Source organism: Myotis lucifugus, unplaced genomic scaffold (genome assembly GCF_000147115.1).
Source record: "Myotis lucifugus unplaced genomic scaffold, Myoluc2.0 scaffold_355, whole genome shotgun sequence".
NCBI lineage: Eukaryota > Metazoa > Chordata > Mammalia > Chiroptera > Vespertilionidae > Myotis > Myotis lucifugus.
This window is the reverse complement of record NW_005871403.1, coordinates 962,817-980,879: the sequence shown is the minus strand read 5'-3', so window position 1 is coordinate 980,879 and position 18,063 is coordinate 962,817. Positions and strand designations below refer to the sequence as shown.

General features: G+C 44.8%; 1 protein-coding gene across 1 annotated transcript in view; it reads right to left on the bottom strand.

The window, feature by feature from the left end:
• Nucleotides 1-1,866: 1,866 nt before the first annotated feature.
• Nucleotides 1,867-18,063, bottom strand: part of ULK2 (unc-51 like autophagy activating kinase 2) — an 85,453-nt gene continuing 69,256 nt past the window's right edge. Inside the window, exons 17-25 of the mRNA XM_023764852.1 lie at nucleotides 17,259-17,446; nucleotides 16,598-16,701; nucleotides 12,764-12,904; nucleotides 11,281-11,489; nucleotides 9,118-9,296; nucleotides 8,562-8,680; nucleotides 8,097-8,254; nucleotides 4,812-4,947; nucleotides 1,867-4,006 (exon numbers count right to left, since the gene is read on the bottom strand). Coding sequence (XP_023620620.1) covers nucleotides 3,948-4,006; nucleotides 4,812-4,947; nucleotides 8,097-8,254; nucleotides 8,562-8,680; nucleotides 9,118-9,296; nucleotides 11,281-11,489; nucleotides 12,764-12,904; nucleotides 16,598-16,701; nucleotides 17,259-17,446 — 1,293 coding nt within the window. The 3' untranslated portion in view covers nucleotides 1,867-3,947. The remainder of the gene's footprint in view (nucleotides 4,007-4,811; nucleotides 4,948-8,096; nucleotides 8,255-8,561; nucleotides 8,681-9,117; nucleotides 9,297-11,280; nucleotides 11,490-12,763; nucleotides 12,905-16,597; nucleotides 16,702-17,258; nucleotides 17,447-18,063) is intronic.

Here is an 18,063-nt window from a genome sequence, read left to right as displayed (position 1 = left end):
TGAGGACCCAGCTCACTGCCTCAGGAAGGGCGAGGCTTCTGGGCCAGGAGGGCACTAAGGGAGCTGGGATCTGTGGGAGCCCGCGTGCCTTCCCTGGGGTTTTTGTTTTGTTTTATTTTGTTTTAATATATTTTTATTGATTTCAGAGATGAAGGGAGAAGGGGAGAGAGAATCATCGATTGGTTGCCTCTTGCACCCCCGCCCACTGGGGACCAAGCCCGAAACCCAGACATGTGCCCTTGACCAGAATTGAACCTGGGACCCTTCAGTCCACAGGTCGACACTCTATCCACTGAGCAAACTGGCCAGGGCTTCCCTGAGGTTTTAAGGTGATTCCTGGGGGGTGGGCGCCCTCTGTCGGCGGGTGGCGGGACTTGCCCGGTGGGACCTGGGTGCCGCTCTCATCTGGGCAGGTGGGGCCACCAGGGCCACAGTTGGGCCGGGGTGACCTGATCCAGCTCGGGGGGCCTTCTCCACGGCCCTGCGAAGGGGCCTGCTGCTGACACGGTGGCTGTGGGGATCAAGAGACTTACGACCTCAGGAAATGATTGGTCTCAACTGACACACACACAGGGTTAAAATATCCATTCATTTCCTACTTCAAACACAGAAAAGAGAGAACTAAAATGTTTATGGAGAATCAGCCCCACAGCAAGGCACTGGGACTTGGTGCTGCAAAGTCCACGTGTCAGTGCCGGGAGATGGCGAGGGCGCGGGCAAGGCAGACAGAGGAGCGTCCGGGAAGGGTCTGAGTCTCCCGCCAGCGGGGAGAGCTGGTCAGGCAGCAGGGCCTGGGAGTCCCCGCGCACTGGTCGGGGCTCCCCGCCTGGGGTTGGACTCACCCCCTGCTATTCAACTTCCCTGGAACCGGGAAGTGGGCCAATCAAATCCTCCAGTTTATTACCAGCCCCAGAGGCCCGTGCAGGGTGCAGGGTGGTTTCTGACTTCACCTGCGTCTCTAAATGCCTGCTTCTGCGAGGCGGAGGGTGGAGGCTCCAGCAGGGCATGGACCAAACGGTTGACTGCCTTCCCGCCACTCCCCGCCTGGTGCGCCTCCGGGAGGGGGTCGGGCGCGGGTGTGGACCTGGGCGCTGTGCAGAGCCTGCCATCACCTGGTCATGGGAAAACTACTCCCCAAGGCCGTTTTCCCATTTGTAAAGGGAACTAAGGGTTAGTATGAGAATCCAGTAAATAAACATTAGATACAAACATCTCTCTAGAACTGCCGGGTTGACCTAAGGGTCATTAAAGGACACCTTGAAAGCAGGGTGCCCGGTGGGATCGCTGGGGAAGATGCTGTGTCCTTTTTCTTTTAAATCCTCACCTAAGGAGATGTTTATTGATATGAGAGAGAAGGGCTAAGAGGGAGGGAGAAACACCGTTCCATTGCCTCCAGTTTGCACCCCGACCCATTGACCAATCGGGGGTTAAACCTACAACCAAGGTATGCTCCCTGAGCGGGAATCGAACTGGCAACCTTTTGGTGCAGGGACGACGGCCTGAGTAACTGAGCCACCCGCCAGGGCAAGAAGCTGAGACCTTTCAGAAACTGTCTGGAGTACTGTGTTCCAGGAGCCCCAAACCCAGGCCTGGCCTCACACATACAAAAAACAGATCCTTCTCCGAATGGCTACTCTGCTGATCCCTCTTGGAGGGGAGAAGGGAGCATGTGACTGTGGGTACCATCGGGTCCAGCCCAGGGCGTAAAGGCAAGTTCTCACAGAAGGAAGAGCCCATTAGCAACTCTCTGATTTACATGTGTGTGGTCAATAGCTTTCCAGTTAATGGCCCGAATATACGTGTCAACCATGAATGTACGCGCTGTCAATTTCTACGTCATGAAAAAGATATGAAATTAAAGAATACTCATGGAAACAAAGTCTTTGTTTATTATTGCTATAATCAAGGCAAAAATCTCTTAAAACAATTAGCCTTGATAATGGAAATATAATCAGAACCGTTATTCATGAATTTACAGTTTGATCTTCTCTGCTGCTCAGACTTCAGTTTCACAAATACTACCTCCCATAAACCTTCGTTACACAAGAGGATGAGAGAACATGGAAGCCCCTTCTTAGTGATCCAACTTCAGACCAACCATTTGCTCGCTGTGAACCTGTTTCATCCTGTGTTCAAAAAACGCTGGAGAGGAAGGCGGAGAATGACCCGCTCCTCGGAGGGTCCGCTGGGACAGCGCGGTGAGAACCACCCTGTAACTTCCAAACCCCACAAAAGGAACATCGCTCACACTGGTGCCTCGAGCCCTGGGAGGGGCAGCGTCCTTCTCCAGTCTGTGTTCCTTGGAGCCACGTGACAGACCCCGAGCTTGAAATCCTGGGGCAGGGCACAGGGTACCCATGACCGAGCCTCCGCGCTCACTGAGCGAGGACCTGGCTCGAACAGCCACGTAAAACGGACCCAGCTTTACCCTAGAAAGACTTTGTCCGGTTTATTTTACCTTAATTTACATCTGTACAGGCAATAACAAAAAGGCTATTTATTATACAACAATTCAGTGATTTTTACCTAGTTTCAAGAATAATGCATGCAATTACAAATGAGAGGTAGAAACACTGTATTAAAGACCTAAGAATACAAACATCATATAAATAAGTGTTCAAATTAACTGCTGGAATTTCATACAGATAAATAAGGTCAATTACATTACTTTGTCAAAGTAAAGGGAAGCCTTGTTTATGTTTTTATCATGTCACTAAATTAGATTAATGCCAAAGAGCTTCTGTGCAATTTGTCAGTTCAAATTTATTATCTAAAAGAATTAAAATAAAAGGATTAAAACTGGAGAGTGGTTTATTCAAGTATTCAAGCAGGTAAATAAAAGAAACCAAATAATGTACAAGGTAGGAACCATTTCTGGAGCGATGTTAACTGCCCACCTTCTCCATAACCAGCTATTTGGTAACCTGTCAGGATTAACATGAAAAACACATATTAGGCTAGAGAGCTGCCGCTTTCCTAAGAGAAAACAAACCTCACTTCTCACTAATTTCATGTAGGCACTCCCCATCATTAACAAGCCTTTAGATCCCAACATGACTTGGCCCTATTAGAATTCTAGCGGGTATCCCTTGATTGACATTTTTTTCTAATACTGCCCCAAAAACCAGCTGTTAAGAAGCCAAGAAGTCCCAGCCATCAATGCACATCCGCATGCACAATAAAGAATGCAACCAAGGCCAACAGCTGCAGCTCAAAAACATCGCTGAGAAAACCTGGGGGTGCAGATGAAGAGGTTAGACAAACGCAAAGGGTCACCTGAACACAGGCTCTTACCACTGAAAAGTCTACTAGCGACTACATGTGATTCTGGAAAGGGTGTGTGTATACAATCAAGTAAAGTATTTTTCAAACAAGTCCATTGTGCCTCAGTTAGTTTTAAATTGCAAAATCCAATACAGAGTTGTTTTAATAAATTAGTGCAATATATGAAAGATTTGGGAAGATTAACAATAACAAGAGTCCATATTAGATCAAATTGAAGATTTCCCAATTCCTTTTAACTGCCATCTTTCCCGTCTCCTTAAGCTGTTTCTTCCTGAGCTGTTTAAGGGTCATGCTCAGACTCAGACAACATACCCCCAGGACCAAGCTGCCTGGACGAGATGTCGCTGTTTACTTTACACTCAGCAGACACGTGGAATTCCACACACTGCTCTGGTGAGCTAGCGAAGAGCGACTCATTTTGTTTCCTTAATTGTCCTTAAGAATAAATGTACTAGTGATTCTAGCTCTACGGTACATTTATTTACCAAGTTCACACAGAGCCAAGCGACATACTCTTGCTTCTGCTTCTACAAAGAAAAAGGAAAGGGGTGACTTTCCAATAAGGCAGGTTTCCTACAAACATGTAGTTTTTGTTTTGAAATCACTGCTCGTTCTTTGGTAGTGACCAGGCAGCAGACCGGGCCCCGGACACCTGCTGCTCCTCAGGGCGTGGGAGAGCTGCCGCAGAGCGCCGACAACCTTCTTTCAATACTAGATTTATCTAGAAACAAAACAAAGTAAGTCACAACGAAGATCATTTATATTTTCAAAACCAAGGAAAGAAAAACTAATAAAAAATCACTAACACTCTACCCACATCCTCATCTCTGTTCTGTTTTAGCGCAAGGTTAGCAATTCTGAATACTTTTTCTTCTTTCTGCCGGCTAATTGTTCGGATATGATTTGTATTTTAGTACTGCACATTGGTAAAGTTTAGATTAGCATGTTAAATAAAGAACATTTAGATTTTAACAGTGGGCTTGCTCACAACTGCAAATAATTTTTAGAACTTCCATCCCTTGTAGCTCCTCAAAATGTGGTTTGACCACATGCACCCCAGTGGGCCCACCTCCGCTTCAGAACCCAGGTCACTGCGCTTGTATTTGACAAATGACACATGCTGGCATCCTGGCATCCTACCAGCCTCCACTCTGCTATCTACACCAAATATGCAGTACAAAGGGTCTTAGGATTCTTCAGTCACTAAGCCCACGGGGCTTGAAATAATTGCATGTATTATTATTTAATAATGAAAACAAAGTGTTCTGCACACACAGACACATGCCCACCAGCTCAGCAATACGGAGGGGAGACCCAGGGTAACGGCAGAAGCATCAGCTCTTCACAAGCATCGTCTCTGAGCCTCACAACTCTGCTCCTTTATCTTCCAGGAGGAACTGAGGCCACAGAAAGGCAGTGATTTGCCCACGAGTGGAAAACCACCACTCAAACCCAGGCAGCATGACTCCAAACTCTAAGCCCTTCCTCCTGGGCCTGGGAGGCACACCCCTGCCTAAGGCACTTACACTTCTGCACATTCTCCACGTCCGCAGGGTCCTGGAGAATCTTGGTCAGGCCTTCGAGGAGGAGGGCCGCCTTGTGGTAGCGGTACGCAATGTCCTCCGTCTGCTGGAACATCTCGTCCAGGGCCGCAGACTGCACCTGCGCAGCAACAAGACCAGGAGAGTCAGCTTTCCCCAGACAATGTACCCCCGTCTGGGCATGTGGCTCCAAGGGGCTATCTAAAATTAGTACCATCTACCGAACCACAGAAAGTTTCAAAGACTCATCAGATGAGCAATATCAAAAAGGAGCTTCCTGCTCTAGCTGGTTTGGCTCAGTGGATAGAGCGTCGGCCGACGGACTGAAGGGCCCCGGGTTTGATTCCAGTCAAGGGCATGCACCTTGGTCGCAGGCTCCTCCTTGGCCCGGGCCCTGGTTGGGGCTGGTGTAGGAGGCAACTGATGGATGTGTTTCTCTCACATCGATGCTTCTCCCTGACTTTCCCTCTCTCTTCCACTCTCTAAAAACAAAAGGAGCTTCCTGACGAGTTATTCTGCAAACACAGCCTTCTTGTCCTCAGACATTCGTGACTCACAGGAATTTGCACTTCCAAACTGGTCCTTCTTCGACGTCACTGCAGAGTTTATTTTAAATATACACGTTCACACTAGGACAACCTGGCATTTCATTAAAGTAGATTGTTATAATAAAATAAATCATGTTGAAAGTCATTTCTCAGCCTTCTCTTTTAGTTAAACGATTATCTGGTAGAGTCACTCATTTCTTCAGAGAGACTATTTGAGCACCCATGCTGAGGCTAAGTCCAGCGGGTCATAATAAAGGCAGAAGTCCTCAAAAGGTTGAATGGACTCTCTCAGCAGGGCTGAAAATCTGCCTGTTATTACCTGCTGCTGGAACAGCCGAAGGCAGTCCCCCAACCTGATGGTCCTTTATTGTTTACCAGGCCTTAACTGTGATATGTATATCTGCTTTGTTAGACTGCAAAATGTGTGAATAAAAAGCCCTGGGTCTGGAGATTCAGGGAGCCCACGTCACTAGAAAGTGGAGCCTCCCCTAGCTCCCCCATGCCTTCCAAATTTATATTTCGTGTCTAGTTTCTATTCATTTACATCGCAGCCCCTTCCAGATCCCTGAACCCTTGCAGCTGCGAAAGGACCCTAGCACACCCACTAAGTGCCAGGCACTGGGCACGCGGGGAGGAGGCCTGCAGGACATGCCATTCCGGTTCCCAGGACACGTGGTGTTCTCGGAGGAAGCCCCAGGTGGCACAGGACACGTATGAAGTGCACCCCACATGACTACAGGAGGAAGAGGTCAGGGCAAGCTGCCATGATGTGATGATCAGGCCAAGTCACAGCGAAGCAGGAGTCAGCCAGGTGACAGGGACGGGCAGTAGGGCCTTGCCATAAATAGGGGACAGCAGAATATTCACCGGGTTGTGCGTTTTCTCTCTCATTATTAAACGCCTGGACTGTCAGTAACCCAGTATCCTCATTTACTTGTCAATATGCACTGTCCCCATCAAAACATAACTGAAAGCCACTCACAGTAAGATAAATAAAACGCATACAGAAAATCAGAGCCTGGAAAAGGAAGAAGAAATACATGGTAATAGCTCTAAGCTTGCTAAGCAGCCAGGGCAAAGGGAGGGGCTTGTTGAAGTCACATGGCTCTATTATCAGAAGAGAAGGAGCACAATTCCCTCTGAGAGGGCACTTCCCTGGAACAACTTCTATAAGAAACTATCGTGTGAATCTTAATTCAGCAGAGAGTGATGCAATGCGTGTTGTGTCAACAGTTTATATTCAAAAGTTATTTTCATAGGACTTTTTATTATAATGGCTTTCAAAATTAAGTCCAATGGTGTACTATAACAGTGCAATGCAAAGTAAACAAATTTGAGGGGAAGAATGGAGGTCTATTATGTTAATGTGGTAAAAATAAGCTCAGTCAACAATCAATTTTTCCCCACTGAAACTATATTTTTATTGATTTCAGAGAGGAAGGGAAAGAGAGAGAGAGAGAAACATCAATGATGAGAGAATCATTGACTGGCTTCCTCCTGCACACCCACTATTGGGGATGTAGCCTGCAACCCAGGCATATGCCCTAATCAGGAATCGAACCGTCACCTCCTGGTTCATAGGTCAATGCTCAACCACTGAGCCACAGCAGCCAGGTTTACCGCTATCCTTTCACAGTCCCTAATTTCATCTGCACTTTAGAGCAATTTGCCCCATGAGTCTGAAGACAAATTCTTCCTAACTGTAAAGCAGATTTTACTTTGTGTCTATACTTAAGGAATCTGAGCACATGAATTTCTGTGGATTAACAGCAGTATTTTTTCTAATCTTTATCAAGCCACAGTTTCTTATACTGAGGAAAATGCAGAAACAGATCCACTAAAGCCTCAGGATGCAAACTGTGGGTGACCAGATCCTGCTATTAGCAATTTTAAAGAGGAATCGTGGAATGTTACCAAATGTGGTAACCAACGTGACTTAATGTGTTACTTCAACGTTAAGCCCAAGGTCACTAAGAGGTGAACACAATACTTGGGACTTGGCAGTGTGGGGCATCAACCCTTTTTAAAGGGCTAGGTCAGTGGTCGTCAAACTCATTAGTCAACAGAGCCAAATATCAACAGTACAACGATTGAAATTTCTTTTGAGAGCCAAATTTTTTAAACTTAAACTATATAGAGAGGTACACTGTTATTAACTTAATGAGGGTACTCCTAAGCTGGCCTTTGCTAAAAACATCCTCAATCTGATTGAGGTACGTTCGCTGAGTCGACCCCTTCCAACTCTCCCATCCACACTTGTCTTGTATACTTGTTTCGTCTATCTCCTTTCCGAAAACCGACTACTGCGCATGGGCCACGAAGTTTCAATCGCACTGTACAGTGCACGCCTGCACGTGGTATTTTGTGGAAGAGCCACACTCAAGGGGCCAAAGAGCCGCATGTGGCTCGAGAGCCGCGGTTTGCCGACCACTGGGCAATGTCAAGCAGGTATTCGATTCCGAAGATCCTTTTCCAGCCCTGGCCTGTTTGGCTCAGTGGATAGAGCGTTGGCCTGCAGACTCAAGGGTCCCGGGTTCAATTCCGGTCAAGGGCACATGCCCGGATTGCAAGGCTCAGTGCAGGAGGCAGCCAATCAATGATTCCCTCTCATCACTGATGTTTCTCTCTCGCTCTTCCTTTCCCTTCCTCTCTGAAATCAATAAAAAAATATTTAAAACAAAAGAGATCCTCTTCCAGACGAGAGCGAGCGTGCAAGGCTTACCATCTCTACAGCGCAGCTATAGATGAGCTTCTCTGCAGTGACGCTGTTCACTTCATCGATAAACCTCTGTTTGTCGGAGAAGAAGCGATTCAGCTTCTCTGTAAGTTTCTTGCACATGGTGATGCACAATTTGTATCGTTCATTCATATTTTTGACAACTGAAAAAGAGAATGAATTTTAATTTTCCTCCAGAGATAAAATCGCAGTGACATGCACCTGTCCTGCTGATTTGAGGAAAGTAACACTAAACAATCATTTAAAAAATGACTGAAAGGTTCATATGCTCTCTTTCCGTGAGAGGACTGAGATAAAGTGCTTCTAACTGCTCTCCGTATCAGTTAAGTGGCAAAAACAAAACACAGAAAAGCTGGCACCTTCTGCCATGTAAGAATATTTAATAACTGATTCCTCACCCAAAACCTGGCTGGAGTCATGGGGAGGGCAGCCCTGGCCCGCCACCCATACCTTGTTTCACTGCCGAGGACGGACTCAACTTCCCGGCCTTGATCTGGGCTTTAGCAAGATGCAGCGACGCCGCCAGCAGCTGGGCTGCTTTCATGTACAACACCAGCTGCTCCACCCGCCTGCACAGAAGGTAGCAAGTGAGCGTTAGCCTGCGAGCCACCGCCAGACGCGGCTCTGCACGTCCCAGCACCATGACAACAGCCCTCCACGGGAAGGGCACGCGCCGGGATATTTTTAATGCACAAATGACTCGGAAGGGCCAAGTTTCGGCATGGAGAAAGATGTGTGTACTTTGAACACAACGATGCACTCGGATAAAAATCAGTGCGATCGCTGTATCATCAGTACCTTCACCGATGTAATCTACAGGGAGAAGGGACACGAAGGGTGCAGAGCCTCCAGCCTGGGCTCATGCAGTGGAATCCAGCAGGACGGGGTAACTCAGGGCCTTCCTGAAGCCTGAGCAGTGAGACGGGACCTTCAGCGACGACAGGCCTCCCTCAGACAGGACTACAGAAGCATCAAGAACATGGAAATGAATGCAAAGGGCACCTACCCCCAGTCCTTGCTCAGCTGGCTGATCTGGTCCACAAGCACGCTCTCCTGGACCTGGTACAAGGAGACGGCGGACGAGCACAGCTCCGGGAGGCCGCCCCGCGCCGCTGTCAGGTCCAGCACACACTCCGTGAACATCAGCATCATGTTCAGGTGGCGCAGGGTGTCTGTGTGTTCCCGCTGCAGCAAAGCCAGCTTGTCTTAGAAACTCTCAGGTTAAGGAGAGGTGATGCTCACCTCTGTGCATAGACCACGGCACTGCTGACACTGTCTATACTTCTCAATATCAGAGTGAGCAAAGGAGATGGACATTTTTAAATTCCAGGAAACCAGTGAGAATATAAGCACAAATAAAAACAAATGTGGATGTGAGCACGTTTGTGGGTATGTATGAGCACCCACAGAATTTAGCTTCAAAGATACGAGGTCACCATGCTTTTACCAGAAAAAAATGAAACACCAAATGATTCTATCACTATACACGAGACAAAACCATGACAAAATAGATACCAAGATTGCAAGGATATTCTGCACAGTAAACCATTCTTCTTGATGGTTTAGTGCAGGGGTCCTCAAACTTTTTAAACAGGGGGCCAGTTCACTGTCCCTCAGACCGTCGGAGGGCCGGACTATAGTTTAAAAAAGAACTATGAACAAATTCCTATGCACACTGCACATATCTTATTTTGAAGTAAAAAAACAGAACGAGAACAAATACAATATTTGTATTTGCATGTGGCCCGCGGACCGTAGTTTAAGGATCCCTGGTTTAGTGAATGCTACTGACTTATAACTTGACTTCTGGTGGTTCTTCAGTTAACAGCGATTCCTAACACCAAAGCTCTAAACTTCTGTGATCTTTTCAGTTAGAGAGGGAAGCATAGACAGACACAATAGCATGCAGTGAAAATGTATTTTAAAGTTAATGTTTTTTGGAGATTATTTTTTACCTATAAATATATTTTCATATCTGAAATAAGAGACTTTCTTCCTCTCCCAGAGAATCATTTTCCTAGAGACAAGAGCATGAACCAATCAACTCCTGAAAGTCCGCTCCAGGCCAGCACCTGGGCCGTGTGCCCCAACACAGACACTCCCATGACGTCCCACACACAGTGGACACAATTTACATCAAAGTTTATGGAGATGGAAAAACCTCTGAAGATTGCTTTCCCAGTCTCAGATTGTATTACACATTTTCAAAATCACCACTGACCCTGCCACAAGATCACTACTAAAGCTTTGCATGCAGTCTGTTATGTGAAATACGTAACTCTCATTCACACAAGATAGAAATGTTAGAGGCCCAGCATGGAGAGAAAGTTTCTTTTTCAGTTGGTCCAGAGAAGTAACCATTTTAGATTGGAATGCAGACTACATTGGCATTGAACTCAGGGACAGGACCAGCACAGCCCACGGAATGCTGCCCGAGGCCAGTGGAGGAGGTAGTCTTTGGAGCAGCCGTGGGCAAACTACGGCCCGCGGGCCGGATCCGGCCCATTTGAAATGAATAAAACTAGAAAAAAAAAAGACCGTACCCTTTTATGTAATGATGTTTACTTTGAATTTATATTAGTTCACACAAACACTCCATCCATGCTTTTGTTCCGGCCCTCCGGTCCAGTTTAAGAACCCATTGTGGCCCTCGAGTCAAAAAGTTTGCCCACCCCTGCTTTGGAGTGACAAAACACACCTCTCTTTTCTGGACTGCTGCTCAGCAAGCTTGCGATCATGACGTGCTTTTCCCTGCAGAGCTGGGTCCATGGAGACACGATGCTGCTCTACAAACCTAAGTGAGCACCAGTCTGCTTGGCAGGCTTACTTTCCAATGTTAGTAACTAACCTGGCATCATGGTTTATTTTTTTAAAACCCGACTTTAAGTGTATTACTTCTATCTTATGAAGAAAAAGCAGCTTTAAGAATAAGAAGTTATGGTTTCAGGAGAAAGATTATACTTCAGAAGTCCTATAAGTAGTAAATAAACTTCAGATTAAAAAACTAAGAACACAAAATCTATGTGTGTCACTTCCCATCAACCAAAGCTTGCCATGCATGAGTGCCATGGTCAACATTATTCTGAAAATACGCCAACAATGTTTTTCAAACAGAAAAGGTCAGTTAAAGAGAAGAAAAAAACTTCAGAGTTCTGATTCTCTTCCCTACCTCCATCAGCGTCTCCTCCGGCAGCTCAGGCGCTTCAAAGGTGATGAGCCCCTCCAGGCTGGGGGGCGAAGCCCCATAAGGCATGTATCTCAGGCTGGGGGCCGCCTCTGCTCCAGGAGGGGATGGCCCCCAGCATGGCCCGGGTGGGGAGCCCACACACACGCGGCTGCTTGCGGAGCACAGGGAGCCCCCCGAGCTGCTGGAGCCCACTGCAAGGAGACAGGACACGGCAGCTCAGTGCCAGCAAGGTGCACAGTCCCTCATGCTGCTCCCACTACCAGAGAAACACAGGAAACATGCAACGAGAAGCACTGATCCTACTGGAACATTCGAATAGCTTTTATTTTGCCTGTCAACCTTTACACCTTGTCATTATGTATATCTTATAGAGGTCATCATAGCTACTTTTTAAATATTGCTTTAACCCAATTTATAGCTTATACATTTCTTCCTGTTTCTCCACATTTTCATAATTATAAAACGCAGTGGATGCATTGGTCGTTAATTAAATTTATATACATAATGCTCATCTGAAAGCATTTATACTATTTCTGATCTTTTAATATCACAAATAACACTAATAAAATCTAAATTTCCCCTTCTTTGCAGTAATTCACTTGTGATTAATGCTCCAAAGAGGTATGATAAACAGGAATGGGATTACCACAGAGCAAGTATCATAAACTTTTAACAGCTTTGTAAGAACCGCCACCACTCTCTGCAGCAGCTGTGAGCCAGCACGAGCCCGCTAACCACACAGCCTGGGAACCTCTGCTCTAAGCGCTGGCTTAGTTAACAGGCGTCAAATGTTCCTTTCTTAGAATGAAAGCTTCTTCTTAATACTTTTTCAATCTTAAAAACAAGATTATTAGCTCTACTTGCTCTCTTGTGGTCTATTTATATCCTTTGCTTACTAATCTATTGAATCTTGATTAGTAACTTATTTAGCATGAGAGAACTTAAAGGACACAATGTGTAATCTATAAAGTAATGTAAATGATAGCTCATTTCAAGTCCAATCTAAATATTCTCTCAAGTTTTGGTATTAATAACCTATTTATAGAGTATAAATGATAAAACCAATCTACTATCCTGTCTAAATGTAGGATTAAGTGCCAAGATTGGGACCCAAAGTACAAAGGAAAAAAAAAGGTAAATTAGGTTTTAAAATACACAAAACAAAGATAAACCACCTGTCATTTTCAAAACCTTTCCTGGATGTGCTAAAACCAGCCTTCAGTATAACACAAGTATATAAGTATATAACATAGTACTTTTACTTCATAAAGGTTTTTTTTTTTTTTTAATAAATATTGCCTCATTTATTTCTTATAACCCTTTAAGAAAATAGTTATTTCCGTGTCATTGGAAAAAGAAACCAAACTCCAGAGCGGATCAGTGACTCAGCCATCTGAGCCACACTACGCCATTCTCAGAACACCGCCCTCCAAGCGTGAGACAGACTACAGAGGCGAGTCTTCACCTGAGGTTGTCCTTGGTCGAAGGACCGTGTGGGTCCGAGTGGGGGCCGTGGCGCTGTGTGGAGGGGACCCCACAGTGAACAGGACGGCCCTGGAGCTGGCTGCTGCTCCCCCAGGAGGCACCAGGGCCACACCACAGGCTCCTGCAGGGGCGGCCACAGAAAGGCACATTACTTTGATAGTGTTTATATTGGGGGTGGGATTATAGGGAGACCTTCACTTTAATATTGTTTTGTTTTTTTTTTACAATAAGCATTCAATACAGATATCCACTAAAACTATTTTATAGTAATCTTTTCATGGCTATGAATCTTTTTCACACCAAAGCCCAGTATTCAGTTACTTCTGTGTACTTTTAAAATGCACGAACTGGCTCAGTTGATTGGAGCATTGTCCCATACATTAAAAGGTTGCAGGTTCGATCCCCAATTGGGGCTTGTGCAGGAGGCAACCGATCAATGTTTCTCTTTCTCTCAAAAAAAAAATCAATAAAAACATACCTTCAGGTGAGGATAAAAAACAAAACACATCAACTGCAGTCAATTATCCTGTTGAGGATAATTTGAAAAAGTGGAAACCAAGAATAGGGGATAAAAATTTGAGGTAAAGCTGAAGGTAGATCAGGAGTCTCCATAGCAACAGAGCTACAGAAGGATGTTGAAAATTGAGTGAAAGTGTATTTATGCCTTAGAATCGCACCCTTACAACTGCAGGAAGACAGGGAGCCGCAACAGGTGTCGAAGGGGCGTAATGGGCTGAACGAAGAGAAGGTGAAAAATCTCCCATCCACCAAACTAAGCAGAATCAAGAAAAGTTGTCCAAAGCGTTTCCACACTCAAGCATCTGAAACACATTACATTTCTGAGACCACAGAATGGAGGCAGGAGTTAACTATATACATCATGAATTTAAAGGAGAGACTGAACCAGATACAGAAAAAAATTGCCTCTCAATGTCCATCTTCTCTGCATCAGAGCATAGCACATTTAAAGCATTGACTTAACAGCAAAAATGTGGGTTCATAAAACCTTCCAGGGAGCAAGGAATAAGTGGGAAGTAATTAACAGTACCTACTGTTACACAAAATGTACAAAATGACATAGGTACTCTTGTCACTTAATGTAATATCTTTATGATTTTATTCTATTAGGTATAAAAGTATTTAAAGATGGTCATGGGTATATTTTCAGAGCCAATGACCCTATTTTTTTTCACTAAGGCTTAAGTTTTTCCTATTTCCTACTATCAATAATTTTTAATTCCAGAAACTGAAATTTCATGATTAGAAAAAAATTATAATTTCAAATGATGATAATAAAATTCATGTGGAAGAGAGAAAAAAGAATAAAAATTATCAAAAATGCATTTTATGGCTAAAAAATTTTTAAGTATGTTTTTATTATTGATTTTAGAGAGAGTGGGAGAACAAGAGGGAGAGGGAGAGGGAGAGGGAGAGAGAGAGAGAGAGAGAGAGAGAGAGAGAGAGAGAAATATCAATCGCCTTCAGCACTGCACCCTGACTCAGGATTAAACCCACAACCTGGGCATGTGCTCTGACTGGGAATCAAACCGGCGACCTTTTGGTGCAATGATTCTCTCTCATCTCTGCTCAACCAACTGAGCCACACTGGCCAGGGCATGCCTAAAAATTAAGAAAAAAAGATCTGGTTTCACATGCACAAACTTGGACTTAACACCTATTCATGTAGAACTCAAAAGCTCTATGAAATTTACATTTCTTTCTAAAAGAGAATTAGAAAAAGTCATTCTACATAATATAATCATTCAGGCAAGCTGTTTTAAAAAAATTGTCCCAGTTTCTAGTGACTTTTGGTAAAAAGCACATAGAACGGAGAATTCTGAGACTCTTCCAAGGAAACTGACTTTATTTGAAACAGAACATGGGGAAGTTCATGCCTAAGGGCACTGTCCCCCCAAAATGAAGACTGTGATGGTAAGGAAATTGAGCTAAGGGCTCTAATGGAGAAAGTAAACAACATGTAAGAACGGATGGGTAACCTAAGTAGAGAGAGGGACACTTGAGAAAAGGAAATGTTACAAGTAAAAATCACTGAAACACCGATGAATAACACATTTGATGAGCTCATCGAAGCCTGGACATGGCTGAGGGGAGAATCAGCTTGGAGATATGTCAATAGGAACTTCCAAAACTGAAAAGCAAAGAGGAAGAAGAAAGAAAGAAAAGAAACAAAAACCACAGAATAACCAAGAACTGTGGACGACTATAACGGCGTACCATATGCACAATGGGAATATCAGAAGGCAAAGAAAGAGAAAAGGAACAGCAGAAATATCTGAAGTACTAATGACCGAGAATTTTTCAAAATTAATGACAAAACCCAACCACAGCTCCAGGAAGCTTAGAACACCAAGCATGATGAATACCAAAAAGTCCACACCTAGGCATATTCCCTTTGGATTAGAGATCATGTTCAATCAGTTATCTGCTAGTCCAGACATTCCCTCCTTTGGATGCTCATGGGAAAATCAATTAAGAAATTATAGTGTGTCACAAGAGACCTCTGCCTGTAGGTTCCCAAGTCACAGCTCCTAGGTCACACAACACCTTGGCCCCAGAGGAAACCCATTCTCAGAAATTCTTTGTGGCTTCTTCAAATTCCTACACTAGCTCTATGCATTTGGCATGCATAAAGGTGTGTAAAATAGTAAAAACTCTGAGATATTAAAGAGACTATATATTTACCCATTTCTTACTCCTGTGCAAACATCTTGACAAATATGACTTTTAAAAAATTATAGCCCTAGCCAGTTTGCCTCAGTGTCAGCCTGTGGCAACAAAGGGTGCCAGGTTCAATTCCGGTCAAGGGCATGTACCTCGGTTGCAGGTTCCTCCCCAGCCTGGGCCCTGGTCGGGGCTCATGCAGGAGGCAACCAATCCATGTGTTTCTCTCACATTGGTGTTTCTCTCTTCCACTCTCTCTAAAAGATCAATGAAAAGATATCCTCAGGTGAGGATTAAAAAAAAAATAATAGAGAAAACAAGACTAAAGAGGCTAAAATAGTGATTCTGAAATTTAGGTACAGATTCCTAAAATCCAAGTCTGGGTTAGGTCTGGAATCTAAATGTGGGTCTACAGACGTAACAGCCCTTGGAAGAGCTATGCAAGGGCCAGGGATCTCAGTGACCTGTGGGTCTTTACAGGAACTCCTTGCTGTATAAGAAATAGTTAAGAATGCATGAGTGTTTAGCCTAACTTTAGCCAGTATTATCCTATTGATAAAAAATGATCTTGGTCAGAATTCCTTCTAACTCATAGGCCATTGGTCATCAAGATATGGAACAAGTCCCTGTCTTGATAGGCTACTTTGAAAGACAAAAGGACAAGGACAGGATAAAGAAATCTGGGCCAGTAAGCGCATGCTCAATCAGTAGAAGCAGGTACATAGAATAATTACCCCCAGCCCAGCCTAAGAGGCCATGTCCTAAGCCCTGGAACCTTTGCATAGACTATCTTACATGCCAAAAGGAAATTAAAGTTGCAGGTGGAACTAGAATTGCTATCAACTGACCTTAACATAAAGAGATAACCCAGTGGGTCCCATGTAATCACAAGGGTCCTTTAAGTGCAGAATAGGGAGGCAGGTCAGAATCTAGGCTGGCCACTGCTGACTTCCAGACGGAAGGGGCTGAGCAGGAATAAGAGCAGTGTCCAGAAGCTGGAGAAGGCAAGGAAACACACCCTTCCCAGAGCCCGCAGGAGCCTGCTGGCACCTGGACTTTGCCCAGAAAGACCAATTTCACACTTCTAATTACCTGCTCCCATCCCCCTCAAAAACAAATAGTTTTCTCTTACCTATATCCATTGGTCGTTCTGTATTTAAACTGTCTGTGCTGCCCTGATGTCCACCTAAAAGTGTCTTGACTTGTTGATCGGACAGTTTCCCAGTACTGACAGATCTAAAAAGAAGAGTGATTTTAATAATGAAAAATCCACACGTAAATAATAAGGATTTAAGCCAAGCCATAAAAGGGTTAATGCGAAGCCAAAGAACAAGGAGACAAAAATAGATAACAATTCAAGGTAGAGATAAACTTCATTAACCAATATAAACAAGAGGCAGAAATAGGCTATTCAGGAAATTCAGCAAGAGCTCTGTATTTCCAGCTACAGGAAGCATCTATGGTTTTCGGACTCTAAATGTATACAGTTCATATCCAGCTAATTTGGTCTGGTTGTTTTGTAACAGAAATATATGTACTATGGTAGTTTTCATGTTTATTTTTTAATTTGTAAATACATTTTTATTGATTTTAGAGAGAGGAAGGAAGAGGGATAGAGAGAGATAGAAACATCGATTGCCTCCTTCACGCCCCCTACTAGCATCAAGCCATGCATGTGCCCTGACCGGGAATTGAACCGTGACCTCCTGGTTAATGGGCCAATGCTCAACCACTGAGCCACACCAGCAGGGCAGTTTTCATGTTTAAAGCTGGAAGGAAACGGTGTTTTTTACCTGCCAAACACTGCCTTGCTTTGCTGCTCAGACGTCTGCCTCTCCCTTCCTGGTAGTAAGAGACAATGAGAGCATTCTCGTGGGTCATCCCCATCTTTAGATTGCCCTTCAGAAGGCCCATGGCGAGGAACCAACGCTAGCAGGTTGGAAGATGCTTGTGTTTTGGGGATTTTGAAAGGAGCTGTGGTCTAAAGAAACACGTAAGCTGGTTATTACGATGTGCAAAGCATTCAGTACTGGCAGGCTGCATAGCCCAGCAGCCAGGAGCACTGACTCTGGAGTCGGTCAGAACTGGATTAAAATACTGGCCCTTCCACTTACAGCCTCTAACCGTGGGCACCTCAGTGGGATAATGTACATAAAGCATTCAAGTCAAGGGCCTACACTGCACCTGGCACATAGCAAGTGCTCATTAAATTGTAGCTCTTCTCATCGTAAGGCTTTTCCATACTAGTTCATGACCTATTATAGAGAGCTCAGTTCAGCTATTCCACGGTATCGCTGCCTCTGCATCCATTCTGTTTGGCCAAGTGGACTGCAGGGACCTTAAACTGACACTTGCCTGTAAGTTCACGACCCAGCTAGCAGCCCGCACGTCACGAGCAAATGTCAGCTCCTGAGGTGATGCCCCACCTCCCAGGATCTTCCTCATGTACCCCTTAGGTAAGACCCCTATGGAGCTTACCAGAACCCTGCTTTTTGGTTTGAATTGAGCAATCTAGCCTTAGCCAGGAACCTGAAACACTCTACCCATGAACCCCAATAAAGGCATGCACCCAGACCCTGCCCTCTCCCTAGCTGCACG